General features: G+C 39.1%; 1 protein-coding gene across 2 annotated transcripts in view; it reads right to left on the reverse strand.

Moving 5' to 3' along the window:
* The window catches only part of GRM3 (glutamate metabotropic receptor 3), a 225,104-nt gene that overhangs the window by 24,310 nt on the left and 182,231 nt on the right, over nucleotides 1-18,563 (reverse strand). Inside the window, exon 4 of one of the 2 annotated variants that reach the window (XM_032304952.1) lies at nucleotides 672-1,738. The exons of the other annotated variant lie outside the window; for it this stretch is intronic. Coding sequence (XP_032160843.1) covers nucleotides 672-1,738 — 1,067 coding nt within the window. The remainder of the gene's footprint in view (nucleotides 1-671; nucleotides 1,739-18,563) is intronic. 2 annotated transcript variants of the gene reach the window in all.

The raw sequence follows: 18,563 nt of genomic DNA on the forward strand, positions 1-18,563 counted from the left end.
GAAATTTGAACTATGCATTGCTAGAGACTTTATGAATAATGACTTCATTAGGTTACTTGAACTTATGCAGTAATATTTTTAACTAGTTTGAGGAATATGCAGCAAACACCTACAGAAACTAAAATTGTATAACAAGTGTAACAAATTAACATTATGTTTTAATCTCTTTTAGAGAAGTAATGATGCTTATTTGAAGCTTGAGTCACAGTGTTTAGATCTGATATTGGCTTAATGTTGGAAGTCTCTTTTAATTTACGGATTAATTTGTGGCAGCCAGGTCCTCTTTCATCTTACTTGAAGTATTCTCACCAGGTTCTTAGTGGTTTAATTCTTACCCTCTGGTGAATCACTTTCTAAATGTAATTAAAAGTTTTAGGTGGGCGCGTGTATTATATTTTTCTCCTACAAGATTACAAATTGCTTAAATGACCATGTCATTTACATTTATTTTCCTTTCTGTGACTAGCACGGTGCTTTGTGTATTATACTCACTAATTAAGTGCTTTTAAAATATATTGGATTGATTTCCATATATAATATGATGGTTCCTCATGGCATTCGCAGTTACCAACCTAATAAATGAGATGAAATAGGTCTATTTCAAATCCTACATGGCAAAATATTGACAGGATAAGGGAAGAAGGAAAAGAAGAAACCATTCAAAGACTTACTCTGTAATCACTTGATGTCACATAAAATATAGGGAGGAAGGCCAGCCAAATGATGCACGTGGTATACATGGTAAAACCGATGAACTTAGCTTCGTTGAAATTTTCTGGGCACTTCCGAGTTTTGAAGGCGTACACAGTGCATAAGATCACCAGGATGACATCGTAGGTCAGCGAGATCAACATGCTGGCATCTCTGACATTGCATTTTAAGATGACTGTTTCCCGCTTCTCTGGGAGGGTGTAGCGCCTGGTGCCTGGAGCCTCCAGGATCAGCCACACAGACACCACCACAATTTGCACCAGTATCAGACCCAGGCAGATGAAAACCTGAGAACTAGGGCTGATGAATTTCGGCCTCTGAGCGCCATTCTTTACCCCATCAAAGATGCGGGCGATGCAGTTTGTCTTGGTCAGCAGGGCTGAGTAACAGATAGCGAAGGATGTTCCTAGCCCTAGTCGGCGCAGCGCACAGATGACTGGGGATGGCTTCGCGATGAAGAAGAAGGTCATGCAATAGGACAGACTGACCCCAAACAACAGGATGTAACAGAGCTCCCGGCCTGAGGCTTTGACCAAGGGCGTATTGTTGTGCTTGATAAAAACAGTCACGACTATGCAGGTACACATGAAACCCAGGCAAGCGATGGTCACCGGCCCGATGGCCCAGGCGTCTTCCCACTTGATGTAGTCCTCGGGAAGATTATAGCAGCCAGACAGGTCTGCAGTGGGCCACTGCCCGAGGCCACAGTCGATGCAGGTAAACTCGTCAGCCAAGTATTCGTAGGGCTCACAAGGGATGCAGATCCAGCAGCAGACATCCCCTGGTTGCATGTTCTTCATTTCATTGGGGGCACAGGGGTCACTGCACTGGGAAGTGGGGACTGAGCTCCGGGACCAGTGGATAGCATCAACATCCAGGGATAAGGTTTCTGCCCAGTGACCGACCTTCAGGTAGGAGTACTTGCCACCCACATGCTGGAAATTGAACACGTTGTACCGTCCCATTCCATCTCCAAAAGTGTCGAACTTGACAATGCTATCCGCACCTTTATTTGGATTGAATGGAGCTGTGACATGTAAAGTGAAAGGGGGAAAAACAAAACAAAACAAAACACTGTTTAGACATTGAGGGAGAGATCAATGACTTGATGCCCGGCTTCTAGCAAAACTGAAAAAACAGCGAACAGGGATTCCAAGGCTGAAATAATTGACTACCATGGAGTTTACACATTAAAAGCTACTAGAGTGCTCGTGTATTTACGAATTCATTCACTTCACATTTCCAAGTGCCTCCTGTGTGCCAAGTGCTCGGGAAAATCCTGAGCACAATACAGCGCCTGCCTTCAAAGGAGCTGATTATGTAACAGAGGAACTGGCAACCACGTAGTTGGAGTCTCTGCCGTGTGTAAATATTCATTCCCTTAAAGATTTCACTGTAGGAACCGGGCACAACTTTGTGTCTCATCCTTATTACCTATTTATGGTGTATAGACAACAAAGTGTTGGATGTTTTCATGAAAATAGGGAATTAATGTGAAGAATTTTTCTCTCTCAAAATGAAGAAAAAGCTTTTCATTACGAATGTACAGTATGCTGCCTTTTTAAACTGTTTTCTTAAAACAAATATGATTGGCATACAATGTTATGTTCATTTCAGGTCTATACCAAAAGGATGCAACAGTCCTATATATTACTCAGTACTCACCACAATAAGTATAGTTACCATCTGTCATCATACAACATTATTATGATATTATTGACTGAATTCCCTATGCTATAATTTACATCTCCATGAATTAGTCACTTTACAGAGCAAATTGGTACTTCTTAATGCCATTCTGTACCTTTAATCACCAACCCCTCCCTCATCTCCCCTCTGCAACCACCATTTTGTTCTCTGTATTTAAGAGTCTTGTTTTTGCATTTTTAAAATTTGGTTTGCTTTTTAGGTTCCACATACAAGTAAAATCCTATGGTATTTGTCTTTTCTCTGTCTGACTTACTTCACTTAGCATAATGACTTTGAGGTCATCTGTGTGGTCACAAATGGCAAAATCTAGTTTCTTTTTTTTAATGGCTGAGTAATAGTTCATTGTGGTACACATGGTGAAACCAATGAACCCCACACTCCACATCTTTCTTATCCATTCATCTGTCAGTGGACACTTGGGTTGCTTCCATATCCTGGCTACTGTAAATAAAGCTGCAATAAACACTATTTTTCGAATTAGTGTGTTTTTTTCCTCTGGGTAAATATTCAAGTAGTGGAATTACTGGATCATATAGTATTTCTCTTTGTAATTTTTAAAGGAATCTCCATAATGTTTTCTACAGTGGCTGCCTATGGTATGCTTTTAAACAGTTCAGGTGACTCAGAAGGGAAAAAATGGTAACCCACCCACAATCCTTTAACCCTTATATTTTCATATTTTAGGGGCTGAGAAATATAGCCTAGCTAATGTGTGCAGCTAGAACCCTGCCATGCAATGAGAAAATGGAATATGGAAGACACTGTATCCTTACTCTGCAGGGGTTTTCTGTCTGTTGCCTTCTTCCTGAACTCCATTCCACCTTCTCTGGGGTTCATGTTGTTCCAGCCAGGGGCAAACATCTTACCCTTCTTGGGTGAGATACTTTATGAAGGAGAAGGGTCCCTCATTGACTTACTTGGTGAAAGGAGACTTGACAATTTACCAAGTAGCCCTCTCCTGCTTAGGGCTCATAGATGCCTTGGTGGCCTGCATTGGGTGGTTTACCATGATGTTTCAGATCACATATAAAATCTGTTAGCAAGTGTAGTCCAATACACCAAATTTATTCTTCATTTATGATTTTTTTTTTTTCTCTCAATGATTTTGTTATCTTAGTTGCAATTCAACTGTTTTCTTTTTTTCTCTTTTTAGTTTTTGGATCTTTTTTTTTTACATTTCAACTTTACTAACTAATCTTTACCTAGCTTTCTGTCACATTACACGACCCCATCACATATGCCTATGTGTGTCTATATTCTAGCTGTGAAGTGGCTTTGAGCTCATAGTGAGACAGAGGGATGTGGTATGAGGGCACAGTTTGGGATTTAGATGACTTGTATGTGATTCTCATCTCTGTCCTTTAACAGTTAGCCAGATTAATCTTTTTGACTCTGTTTTTTTAATCTTCAAATTATAAATAACAATTATAAATAAAGTAATATAAAAATATAAAATGAACATTTTCTACTTATATTTAGCACTTGCCAGATATGAAACTAGATGATAATTAAGTCTATGGTATTTATTTTTTCTCTTCATCTCTTTCTACAGTGGTATAATCTTTTTGCCATTGATACAAATTTCGACTATGCTCTAATATCTGTTGGAATGAGTGAAAACAGGAGTTGAAACAACTTCTTACTATAATTTTAAGAGTAGGAATCAGTATCAGAATTCTTACGTTACATAAAACAAACCTTGTTTGGTCTATCACTAAAGTTTTAGGGACTCCTTTCATATGTTACTCCATTTATGTTACAAATCAATGAAATGTTTAATCTTTTAACACATTTTACATCAAGTGTAATAACTTCAGATGTGTTATTAATTTGTTTACTCTCAGCTATGCAATCAATCTCCACCAATGTTCAACTGATATCAGATTATTCTGTAAAAGATTTGTGAAACGAATGTGTTTTACATTCTTAATGAAAATTCTTCGTTATTTTTTTTAAAGATTTTATTTATTTATTTGACAGACAGAGATCACAAGTAAGCAGAGAGGAAGGCAGAGAGAGAGGGAGAAGCAGACTCCCCACTGAGCAGGTCCTCCGATGCAGGGCTTGATCCCAGGATCAAGGGGATCATGACTTGAGCTAAAGGCAGCCGCTTAATGACTTGAGCCATCCAGGAGCCCCAAGTTCTTCGTTATTTTAACAAATATTTTAAAGTTTCTTAAGAGTAATGCATTTGATAGATGATAAAAAATGCTTGCTTTGTCTTTTCTGAGCTGGAAAGTGTTATGGATAAGACTGTTGACCTGTGAGCTAACAGTATAAGCACTAGAAATAGAAAACATTCCTTTTACAAATCTTTTCTGGAAAAGATCTAAGGTCATCAACTGGATATTGGAGGAGACTGGCTAGTTGAGGTTAACAGAATAAATAACACATCTGAGGTTCTTGCATTTGATGTAAAACATATTAAAATATTCAAGATTTCACTTATTTGTGATATATGAAAGGAGTCTTTAAAATTTTTAATGATTTGTTAAGCATAAAATAAAGAAACTGAGTTTGATGTTAACATAAGAGTCACTGTTAACATAAGAATTTTGATAGTTCTTCCTACTTCTGAGGCTAAGCTAATAACATTTCAATTCCCACATCTTTTTCTTGTTGGAAGATGTTGACCATTAATACATTTTTAAAAGATCATAGATAAAGACTTTAGCTCTTGCTTTTGCAGAATGTTGCCATTATTTTCATGAGACTATTTTAAAGCTGAGCGGCAGAATATATTTAGATTTTCATCAGCTTTTCTCCTCTCTACCTTTTTATTTTGAAAAATTTAAAACCTACCAAAAGGATAAAAGAAAAGTACAGGGGACACCACAGTATTGGGAACACCTAGAATTAACTAATTGTTAATAGTTCATCATATTTATTTTATCTGTCTCTATTTCTTTTTTGCTAATATATTTGCTATTAAAATTCTTTAAAAGTGAAATAACTATACTGAAGTATGTATAGAGCAGGAGTTGGCAAGCTATAGCCCATGGGCTACATTCTGCCTCTTACCTATTTTGTAAATAAAGTTTTATTAGAACATATCATGCTCATTTGTTAAGCCATATTATCTATGGCTGTTTTCCCACTACACCAGTAGAGATGAATAGTTGTACTTGAGATTGCATGGCCCCCAAATATTTACTATATGATACGTTCCATCAAAATCATATAAACTTTTATTTTATAAAAAATTGGTGCATTTCACATCAAAATATATAGAGCAAAAGGAACCCATACACAGCAATTTAGAGCATACAATTTGGTAGTAAAGTTAAATACTCATGTATCTGTTTTTTTTAATACATGTTTTTTATACATGTACCCTAGAGAAATTCTTGTACATGTGTGCCAGAGACATGTAGATGAACGGTGTGAGTACTGTGTATAAGGGAAACACAAGTGGAAACAACTTCAGTTTCCAAAAAATTGGCACCAAAAAAATATTTTGTGTATTATTCGCAATATCATATTGTTATGAAATCAAACTAATGGTGGCAATGGGAACAAAGATGGATGTATTTTAGAAACAATATTGTGTGAGAAGACAATATGACTCTACTTTTATAAACTTCTGAGATGAACAAAACTCACGGGTTGCGTACAGAAGTGATAAACTTTTAAGAAAAAGCAAATAAATGATAAAGACAAGATTCAGGATAATGCATATTGGGTGAGAAGGATGTATATAGAAGGATGGGCCCGGGGAAGAGCATAGAGATGGTTACCCATTATCTTCTTTTTCTTGTTCAGATGAAGTGTTTCCTGTGAATGATTATTTTATTGTTGTACTTCATAAACTGAACTAAGCATATTCTTTGTATGGCTTAACATTTCATAATAAAAATATTTAAAATATTAAAATATGAGAATATGCTCTTCCAGACACAATAAGGTGTATTAATTAATCCTGTCACTCGAGGGGACTAATGTTGTAGTGTTTATTTTTCCTGATTAGCACATTTGGGGGCTGAGCATGTAGTTACAATCAATTGCTCCTGTCCATATAATGAATTACTAGGAGATTTGCTAAGATATAACGCAAAATATAAATAATTTATATATATTAATTACAATCAGGGAAAGAACTACTCCATTTAAATGACATCAAACACAATAAAAAACCTCAGGATACATTTAACAAAATATGTGAAAGTGCAATTTACTTTATATCCATTTTGGATCTAACCTCAAGAACTGTTAGCTAATAAGTTTATGTTGCTTTAAGTGACTAAATTTGTGATAATTTGTTCCAAAGGCAATAGAAAACTAATATGCACATTAAAACTATGTCACATGTGCGCACCTATTCTGCTAATGAGGCTCTAGAGAAGCCTCATTACACACTGCTGGTGGGTAGGTAAATTGGTGTGCCCCCAACAGAGGGCAACTTGACATAGATTTTCAAAATTATAAATACACATGAATTTCACCCAGCAACTCCAATTTGTGGAATGTATCCTATATACATATTTGCATTTGTGTCAAATGATGTTTTCAATGTTTTATTTATTTCAGAACTTTATAATAGAAGAATACTGGAAATGATCAATAATGAGAAAACTGAATACTGTATAGCTATGGAAAGAAATGAGGAATTGTTCTGGGTGTCACATGTTATGAAGATATAACAAATATAAAAATGACACCATTAGAGGTAAACAAAAGCAGTACATTTACTATAATGTTTAATATGCAATCTTTATGTAAATGGAAAAAACAGAAGAATCTATTCCTTTCTTTATTATATGCAAAGGAACTCCAGAAGGATGCTCAAGAAAGTGGTTACCAATGGGCACGGAATCAGAAAGAACAGTTGTATGACAAAGATAGGAAGGAAACTTTTATTCAATTCTTTCATAGACTTCTCGCATTTTGAGGCATGTGAATATGTTACTTATTCAAAATATAATAAAAAAAGGAAAACAGAAATTGCCAATCAGTTTTACATTTGAGTGAACTTCTAACCTGAGAGCTACTGAAACAAGCAGAACAAAGAAATGTGAAGTCCACAGAGACAGCACAAGGAGCAAGGTAAACGCTTTAAAGCACGAACGTCTTTGTTTTTTTGACTGTTTCTTAAAAAACTAAGAGGCAACCCACGGAATGGGAGAAGATATTTGCAAATGACAGTACAGAAAAAAGGTTGATATCCAGGATCTATAATGAACTCCTCAAACTCAACACACGAAGCAGACAGTCATATCAAAAAATGGGCAGAAGATATGAACAGACACTTCTCCAATCAAGACATACAAATGACTATCAGACACATGAAAAAATGTTCATCATCACTAGCCCTCAGGGAGATTCAAATTAAAACCACATTGAGATATCACCTTACACCAGTTAGAATGGCCAAAATTAACAAAACAGGAAACAACATGTGTTGGAGAGGATGTGAAGAAAGGGGAACCCTCTTACACTGTTGGTGGGAATGCAAGTTGGTGCAGCCTCTTTGGAGAACAGTGTGGAGATTCCTCAAGAAATTAAAAATAGAGCTTCCCTATGACCCTCTAACTGCACTACTGAGTATTTACTCCAAAGATATAGATGTCATGAAAAGAAGGGCCATCTGTACCCCAATGTTTATAGCAGCAATGGCCATGGTCGCCAAACTATGGAAGGAACAAAGATGCCCTTCAACGGATGAATGGATAAGGAAGATGTGGTCCATATACACTATGGAGTATTATGCCTCCATCAGAAAGGATGAATACCCAACTTTTGTAGCAACATGGACGGGACTGGAAGAGATTATGCTGAGTGAAGTAAGTCAAGCAGAGAGAGTCAATTATCATATGGTTTCACTTATTTGTGGAGCATAACAAATATCATGGAGGACAGGGGGTGTTGGAGAGGAGAAGGGAGTTGGGGTAAATTGGAAGGGGAGGTGAATCATGAGAGACTATGGACTCTGAAAAACAATCTGAGGGGTTTGAAGTGGCGGTGGGGGGGAGGTTGGGGTACCAGGTGGTGGGTATTATAGATTGCACGGATTGCATGGAGCACTGGGTGTGGTGAAAAAATAATGAATACTGTTTTTCTGAAAATAAATCAATTAATTTAATTAAAAAAAATAAAGCACGAACATGCCCTGAGAGACAAGAAAAGAGTGCAGCATCTTCTTAAAAAGGAACAATCAGAGAACAGTCATGAGCTTCTGGAAAAGAAACAACAGAACTAGAAATTCAATACAAGGATGGAAAGGTACATTTGAAAAAACTCAAGGTTTAACAAAAGTGCTGAGAAGGAAAGCAGGAAAAACAGGAAAACTAGTGACTACTCTGTGGAATTTCAACATTAATCAACAAGAGTTCCAGAAAGAGAGAGAAAATGGAGTGAGGACATTATCAAAAGAGTCAAAGTGAATATCTGTGGAGAATGGATGTGGCTAGAAAAAGAGAAAAGCAAGAGACAGTTGTTCTTTCTCATAAGCTAGTTGAATTCATGTAAAAATTATGTGCATGTATTGTGATAAAAATAAAGCTATAAAGTTAAAAAAGCATGATGAATAATTGAGCAAGGTCGTGCACAACAGCTTGCAAAATAACTTACAGAAATGATATTTTGCAAATATTGTAACAAGAGCTTGATAAAGAGGGTGGTGAACAAATAGTACTTCTGGTGAAATTTTGTTTTTTAATACTGGTGTACCTGGTACTAAATTTGTCCAATATACCACAAGGTATGGTCTAATGTCTAAATCATTTGAATGCAGAAAATCCATGCAAACACTTCACATAAATGCATCACGAATTCTGAACCCTCAGCGGAAGCGTTAGCTTGGAACGAAAGGTTGCAGTGGCTATACTCCAGCGACAAAGCCTGAAAGAGAACCTAGAAGAAAAAGATGAGCCGTGTCTGTCAAATATTCCACAAGAGAGAATAATCCCGTTTCTGAGGTTATTCCAAACATGCCCAGTCTGGGGAGTGCGGGGGCAGGGAGGAAAACCAGGTTCTTTCTCAGGTGCTGCTGGAGTCACTCCAATGACAGAGAGCCTGGAAGCTCTAGGGTATTGATCTCATTGCCTTCTTGACGCATTTAGAGTTGCTTCTGAGTCAAATGGCTCACCTGGGAAATAAAGTCCAGTGAACCAGAATCGTGGAGATCAGTTGTACGGGTCTTTGGAGTGAGGAGACTCTGGGGAGTTGCCTGTTTCTAAAGTTGAATTTCACCAAGGGAGCAAACATCATTAGAAATCCATTTGTTGTTGCAATAGTGTGAAAGAACCCAAATGAGAGGAGGGAAAAGGAACTGGAAGGATGGCAGAATTCTTTTGTGGAAAGATCCGTAACCTCCAAAACCCAATTTCAAGTCCTTTCACTGTCTGCCTCCTCAAAATCAGGTCCCAACTTTTCAGAAGAAGGCTGATGTGGCCCGAAGTCAGGAGAATGACTTCTCAGCTCAGCTCATTATCCAATTAGTTTTGACCTCAGTTTTTAATGGATTTATTTGAGAAGTTTAGTGCCAACGTGACCAGCTCTCCTAAGGCCCATTTGGTAGAGATGAGGGGAGCCCGTGCCTTAAAAGTATCGTAGGTCAATGGCAGGAGACTATTAAATCAGTTCTTTATTTTTGTCTCTCAGACAGAAGTCCAATTAAGGTAAGACAATAATGTGGCTCTTAACAGGCTTTCAGTAATGGGAATATTACTGCCACGGCCTCAGTTCACATTCATAAATACTAATGAAGATTGCAAAAGCTACTAACGGCAACACGGCTCCAAGTTACATTTGCCAGCCAGGCAATCACTGAGGTTTCAGTGGACTAATCTGATGAATTGGAATAAAGACATAAATGAAAGGACAGAAAATGGCATCTCCCTTGAAAGACCTTATTGGAGGTCAAGAGGTAAAGAAACCAAAATCCTTTGTTTAGAGCAAACAGTCATTTACAAACATCATGCAGCAGAGAGATAGGAAATAGGAAATACTAAGAAAGAATCCTTGGTATCAGTAATTAATTTCCCTACCGATTAGGAAGAAAATTGTGGATGCATTTCTCATGGTTATTTATCAACGGAACCTAGCTGCTGGGGCAAAGCACCATCTAGATGTCTAAGGTGGTCAGTCTCACATATAGTAAGTACCTATAGTCCATAGTGAAAGGGAGTGTTCGAGAGAAGCTATTGAAAGAACATCAGGTTTTCTTGCGAGGTGGGTATTAATGACTTTGGAAAAGGACTCTCTTAAGTTGTCCTGAAAAGTTAGTATAGCTTATGCTTCTAATGCTTTATTACATATTATCCTGGTTGTCCTATATCTATTCCACATATTACTGCTGAATTTTTCAGCCCTCAAAACAGCTGAGCAAGGACCAATGTGCTCTTAGATAGGATTGGAGAGTGGGGAGGAAAGGCACAATGAGTCAAACTTAGTGAGATGCCAGTCCCTTTCTCTCCCAGTGCAGAGGTCAGGCTCAGGGTCAGCCTTTGCTTACTTGGTTTACTTCAGCTGGAAGTCTCAGGGTGGCCGCTGAATCTTTGGTTAGGGATCCTCTTTAATGGGAGATAGTGCTGTTATCCTATTGTTTTCTACCCGTTCCCACTCCCACGGCCCCTGTTACATAATGTACTGCTTTTCCCACAGACTCTGTGATGAATATTTAGACTTTCTAAAACTTTTAAACAGACTGTATATATAGAAAAATTACAAAAATAAGTGAATTATTACAATGTGAACATATGCCTGTATTATGACGGCTGTTAAGAAATAGAGCATTACCACCCATCCCCTCGTTTTAGTACAAGGAACTAGTTTTGCCTGATGTTAAACTTTATACCAATGTCATCATAAAGTATATTTTGTTTTGTAACATTTTTCGCTCAAAATTAAGTTTGGTGAAATTCATTCAAGTAGTGGTCAGAAGCTATAGTATTTTGTTATATGCGTTTCTTTATCCATGCTTCTGTGGAGGGGCATTCCTCCCCCCGCCCCCCCTTCATGACATCTTGAGCTTATATAAATAATGATGTATCTTTGACTGGGTTGTCCCAGAAGCAAATACCAAGACTAGATTTGAGTACAAAAGTTGATGTGGGAGCTTGCAGGGGAGTAGAAAAGTAAGGTGTAGACAGGAAAAAAAATATCTCACAGAGTGCTTCGCTGAGTGCCGGTGGGTCTCGTTCTCTCTGGGGTCCTAGTAAACAACTAGGTGAACAACTAGTCACCTTAGTTCTCACTGATGTGGGAAACTGCATCAATTGGGAGTAGAGACCCAGTACCCCAGCTTACCCACGAGCTTGGGGAGCACAACTCTTGTTTGTCATTGGTGATAGCTTTTTCAGGGATGGTGGCTTCATGGCACTTTCAACCTGCTCTAGCTACAGGTGACCTGTGACCAGGAAAGCTCCTGGCAGCATTGCAGATGCTTCTACATAGGAGCCATTGTCTTAGATGAGGTTAGAGAGTGTGAAGGTGATGTGGGCAAGTCACTGAGAGCATCCCCCATGTGCTTCTATGACTAGTTCTATACACATGGCATTTGTCATATATGTGTGGGAGCAAGTATGTGTATGTACATACATGAACAGAGTGGTGGGGTGTGTGTGTGGGCACAAGTGTATACACATATGTGTATGTATACAGGGGTGAAGTATATGCATATAAGCCCATTTAAGTATATATACATATGTAGTAGGACAGTGTGTGTATATATGTACACAGTAATAAAGTATGTGTGTGAGGGTACAAGTGTATATACATGTTTATGTATATGGTGATGAAGTGTGTGTACAAGGGCATATATGTATGGATATGTACACAGCTGTAAAGTGTGCATGTGGGGGGCATAAGTGTATTATGTATGTATATGTGCACAGTAGTGAATGTGTGTGTACGAGTACATATATGCATGAATATATAAAATAGTACTAAAGTGTATGTATGTGTACAAGTGTGTCTATATGTACTCAGTAGTGATGGGTGTGTGTACATGTGTATATAGGTATGTACATGTACACAGAAGTGAATGTGGGAGAGGTATGAAGTACATATGTGTGTGTGTATACAGTGGTGACAAATGGTATACAAGTGCCTATATGAATGGGTATGCATATGATAGCAAAGTGTGTGTGTGCAGGGCTTATCTGTATGGGTATGTACATAGCTGTGAAGTGTGTGTGTGTAAAAGTGTGTAAATGTATGAATAAGCATAAAGTCCTGAAAGAGCTACGTATTTGAGCTCCGGTGGCTTCACTTCCCTGATATCACTGACTTTGAGCCGTGCAGGTGGAAGTGTAGTGACGTCTTGGACATCATGTCATCAGGATCTCCTGCTGCGCTGACACAGTGTCCTGTATGTTTAGCTTTAAGAGAATTGAGTATAACAAATTAGAGGAGTAGCTGTTTCATGTCCATTTCTTTCCTCAATCCTAAGCCCCTTGACAATGTGTTGTTCGTCTCTGTTCCCTGGTCACCTGAGGCAATGCTGGGCACATAGTAGGTCTTTACTAATTGTTTCCCAAACTGATGAATACATTTATTAGACCAAAGAGCATCATCTTAGGAACTTAAAAGACACTTCGATCTCTGAATGAAATACTAATCTTAGGGAAATGGGCCTTTGCCCCTTTGTTTTGATGATTTACTCTATCACTTTGCCACCATGGTTAAAAACCATGGGTCTAGGTTGTAGTTTCCCAGTCAGGGGTGATTTTGCCCCCAGAAAATATTTGACAACATCTGAAGAGATTTTTGGTTGAGGTCTCAGGGCTGGTGGTGCCGCTGGTCCCAGAGGGGGTAGAGACCTCCTTGGGGGTAAGTGTAGGGCTACCTAGTCTATGGTGCACAGAACACACTGGCATGGCCAATGTTATCCACCCATTAATGTCACCACTACCAAGACAGAGAAATACTCATCAAGGGTAATACATGTTGGGATTTCTAGAGATTATCTGATAATGGCTCACTTCTTTATGGACTGAAAACCCCCACACCAGATTGATTCTTTATGGTGTTATATGGAGTTTCCTATTAGCTGGGGTTTTTTTTTCTCCCTGCAGACAGTTCCAGCTTACACGCTCCCTTCAATTCTCCTTCAAAGTCCTCTCCTTTTCACACACAATGAGAGCTGTGCTAAGCGTTCTCCCCACCTCTTCCAGAGACCCCATTTCACAGGATCTCCTTGGTTTTCCTTTCCTCCCCTTTTGAACAACTAGTCACCTCAGCTGGATGTGTCCTGGCCATCAATCCTGTTCTAGGAGAGATGGCAGCTCTTGCACGTTGCTGGGGTAGGTGGCCCACGTTCTTTGGAGCCGACTCACAGCATATAGAATAGATGTTAGCGGGGAGAACTAAGATGGGACTTCTCTCCGATTTAATGGGATGTCCCTTGCACAAACCAAAGCACCCAAGAACACTGGTGATTTGCAACCCTCACCAAAGGTTTTCAATTTGGGGGAAAGACATTGTGAATTCTGATGACAAATTTAATCTGTCCTCATGTTTTTTTAACTACGTGACTACATCAAGTAGTAGAGCACAGATTTAAAAAAAAGAAGAAGAAAACAGGGGGGAAAAAGGCTTTCCCCTAAAGCAGATGGAAGTACATATCCATCCATGGCTTTACGAAGAGAAGGCTTGTGTTCTCTGTTGGTTTGCCCTGCATCACTCCTCCCCTGCAATGCCACAGATTCGGATGTGGCAGTATTCAGTGCAGTGGGATAGAGACAGAAGGTGAAAATGGCTGAGAAAATCTCATTCAGAGGAGTTCGAGGATTTCAGTAGTGCCAACTAAAAAAAAAAAAGCCAACTTGAAAAATGGGAGCAGAGCTAATATACTGAAGAACATAGTCACAGTAAGCATGCTCAATAAATCCAACTTTCCATTTTTAAGCAAAAAACATACTATTTTCTATGAAAAGCAGAAATTATATTCTTCAAGGGTGAACTTTCCAAAGATAAGCTCAGCAGCTTAGCATGAGGTAACTGAAATTTTCTATGGGGGAAGCAAATTAATTTCTCTTCTCCTGTCTTATGCATGCATGGACATGCATGTGACTCTCTGTGTGGTATCATGTGAAGATACTACAAGGGAAAAGAAATGACTTCTCCCAGCATGCAAGTCTGTTGTTGGCCTGTCATGTTTTTCCCAAGCTGCTTTAGCATACATAGCCTGTCTTCTGTCCGCACAGAGAGGGGCTGCATTTTTGAACTACAAGATTTCAAGTGACCTTGTCAGGTCATCAAGCACATCCCTATATTGCCACAAAAAATTCCAAACTCACATCTTCCTGAAAGGGTTTCCATTCCACTGGAAATAATTAAGGTGCCAAATCTGAAAATAGTAACTTCTCTTCACTTTGTGCCATAATTTCTATTTTGAATTATCATAAAAATAAGGATGATAAGGGTATCATAAATATGGTTATTTTGTTCCTTCATAGAAAATACTCCTAGAAAGCGACCAACCTTAGAAATAATATTAGCTCATACAAATCTCATTGCCATTCCTCCAATTATTCATAAGGTAGAAAAAACTGGGTGGTAGATAAACACATTCCTTTAAACATAACAATTACATATATCAGATAAAATTATTATATACTAGTATATAATATATATTCATATATTATATGACATATATACTTACAATATATATTAATATATTAATTCTATATTATATATACCATATAATTGTTATGCTCAAGGGATATATTATTATTCTATCACCAAATTAACTTTATTACAAAGTCATATACAAATTTTTTTCTTGCTTATGTTCCCATGTTTCCCATATAGTGTTTTTATTGAAAAGCCAGGGGATAGGGCACTGTTCACACCCAGGACTTTATTTAAAGTCATCCTTGAAATCACTGGAGATGATGAGGGTATTTTTATATCAGTGTCCAAGCAGGTGTACCACATGAAGTAGACAAAAGAACCTTGGGGATCTTCTACTGCCTTTTTCTCTTCCTCTTTTTTTTCCAGCATTCCTTCTTGTTCCCAATACCCAAGTTTCCCATGTAGACCTAAGCAAAACCAATTCCCGTTGAAGTTCTAAATTCTGTTGATGTTAAGCCTTTCAGGAATATTCATATTGAAAGAGATTGTCAAAGGACAGTGTTCACGGACAGTGGAATCTGCTCTCTCAGGGGAGAAAGATGTTTGGCCAGAAGGAGGTTTGGCCAGAAGGTTTGTTCAACTCTCCTAGAATAATACCATTTGAGGAAAGGGGAACACGTTTGTTCTTGGCTCATCTTTTAGCACCAGCCCTAAGAAAAGGGAATTTCTCCTCCTTAATTTCCATCCTTTCCCATAATATTTTCCTCCTCCATGGAGAACAATGACAGTATCACCATAACTGAAAGAGACAGGCAGATGGTCTTCTATCTCCAATAACCTACTGATGGAGGGGCCAACCTCACCTCCGTGTTCATGTCCACCGCACATGGCCGGTTTCCAGGGTGCACAGATGCGGTGGCACTTGCCTGGTGGTGCTGACCTTCCCCCAGCTCTCTGTGCCACCTGTAACAGGACAGGCGGGGAGAAAGACTTGCCATTTGCTACTCATACAAATGGATATTTGGGTTAGTAAGCTTGGAATCTGCTCTAATGATCCAGCCCTTTCGAAAGGGCTTGGGGGAAACCAGAGCCTGTTTCTCTCTGGCTTTTGCCCAGTATTCTAGCCATAATATCAGAAAAGTCTTCTATGAAGGAGGATGTAGGGAAAGGAGATTGGGTACTGGCTTAGTTATTAATAAAAACTGAAATTAATTTCCTCTTGGTGGTCCATCATTACGTGTTTAGAACCCAGGAGAAGAAAAGGAGAAAGAGGATTTGGCAAAAAATCCCATCCTAATGCTCTGAACTCTGCCCCCCTCCACTGGCCCCGTCACAGAGCTAACCATCTGTTTTCCATGGTAGTTCTAACCTATAAGTCTTAAAGAAAAGGGCAGAAAGCAGGAGAGGGAAATGAATCTCAGTCAAAAAAAAATCTAGGGCAATTGGGTGGCTCTGTGGGTTAAGCATCTGCCTTCAACTCAGGTCATAATCCCAGTGTCCTGGGATCAAGTCCTGCTTCAGGCTCCCTGCTCAGTGGGGAGACTGCTTCTCCCTTCCGACTCCCCCTGCTTGTTCTCTCTCTGTCAAATAAATAAATAAATACTTAAAAAAAAAAAAAAAGAATCTAACAGCAGCATTTGAATATCAAATGTTTATTTTCTTTCAAATTGGAGTTACCAGGCAGGTGTACAGAGCTGGGCAAGAAAAGGCAGGAAGAGAGCAGAAAAAAAGAGAGAGAGAAAAAGAAGAAACTGAGAGGAGGATGGGGAGGGTGATGTGATGGTGAGTCTGGCTGATCCATCTTTACCCTGAAATTGGATATTGATCTTGTTTTCATCCCAGTTCTGGTTCTCATGACCATATGCAGAATATGAATAGCACCTCCAGTGATATCTGCTATATACAGAGAGCTGTATCAGAGGAGGCCATTAATATTCCTGTGGACTGTTGTCCTAGGCTCCTAGCTGATTTTCTGTATCCGGTCTCTTGCCTTTGTCTTTCTGGTTCCTCTTAAAATGTCTTTAAAGCACCACAACCACCAATATCTTAGCACGCCACTGCATGAAGGGCTAAATTGCTTTCCTGCTGCATCTAGCAAAATTGACTGAATTTTTTTTGTTTGTTCTTTTTAGGGTAAATATAAATGTCCAAAGGAAAAAAAAGTTCTGCGATTAAATGAACTGGATTAACACAGCTAAATGAGTTTCATTTCTGAAGGTAGCATTTAGCCCTTCGAGCATCTAATTTGTGAATCAGTCTGCTTGGAAAGGCATCCAGAAATTGATAGGATGTGTAGCCTTTCCCAAAGTTTCCGACTGCCCAATTTTATTTTAATGTGTTCACTTTACTAAAGGAGCCTACCATCTTATGTACAGTGTATCTTGGAACCATACCTCACAAAATCAAGCATGGCTGTGAATTCCTGGGTCCTGCACCATCGCCCCCACCCTCCACCACTGCATCCTTCTTGCCTTGTCCCTTCAGAATCCACAAGGAAACCTCACTGCCCGCTTCCTCTTCGCCCATGTGTACGCTGTACTTTTCCACCTGTAGAGGTTCACTCAAATCATTCCCCGTGCTTGCTATGCCCTTTCTTCCCCGGAATGCCTGCCAAGTTGTCCACGCTCCTGAAGGCCAGCACAGATACTGCATCTCTTGCCCTTTGCTGCCTCCAGGCTGAAAGCATCATTCCTCTTTGTCATCCGTGTATATCACATTCTTTTTCCTTGGTGCTCACCACCTGTCTCTCATATTATAATTTTTTTTTCTGTATCTCTCTTCCACTTTTCTATTTTATTATCACTAAGTCATGAGCCCCTCGAAGGCAGAAGCCAAACATTACCATCTTTCACACAGGAATTATAACCTTGCACCTATAGGCTAAGTCCAGCCTGAAGAATACGTCTTATTGTATTGAATACCTCTGTTGTATTTCCAAAATATCTGAAGTAGTGTCTTTTATTAAAACATTGAGATAAAAAGTGTAGATTTATTTTTTGAAACACAGGAAGATGTGGTGACCCTGGGCCTTTGTGGAGCAAGAGAGGCTGTTGGCAGGAATTCCAGGCTGCCTGCTTCCTCCCGGTGCTGACCAGCCAGCTATGATGTACTTGTCTTTCCACCCCAGCGATTGTGTCTAATACAGAATAGGTTCTTGAGAAAACAGGTGTTTTAAGCCAAGTGTAATTACCTCACTAAATCTCAAGGCACAGGGGAAAAAAATCCCACTAGTTAGAAAGAAAATTACAGATTTTTAAATTTGATTTTCTTTTTGAAATAAGCAGAGGGAGAATGAATTAAGGAGGCTGCTGGTGGAAAATGCAAATACACCAGAGATGCTTGGCCGTCATTGAATGCTCTTTCTGGGGTCTCAGAGCCCATGTGTTCACCTCCAGCAGAGTATGCTTCACCCTCACTAAGTTGTTTCCTTGCTTGGACGGAGAGCATGCTCTGGGCTGAGCTGTAGCATGCATTACTTTTCCTGCAGTCTAATCGACTGCTTGCATTGGAATCTGTCTCATCACTTACTGGTCACGTCGCTGGGGTGTGTTTAGTCCAGTGTCCAGCACACAGAGAATGTCCCATGACTTTTGGCTTAATTAAGAGAGCACCCTCTGGTAGGCCGT

The sequence above is a fragment of the Mustela erminea genome, chromosome 11 (genome assembly GCF_009829155.1).
Source record: "Mustela erminea isolate mMusErm1 chromosome 11, mMusErm1.Pri, whole genome shotgun sequence".
In the NCBI taxonomy this organism is placed as follows: Eukaryota; Metazoa; Chordata; class Mammalia; order Carnivora; family Mustelidae; genus Mustela; species Mustela erminea.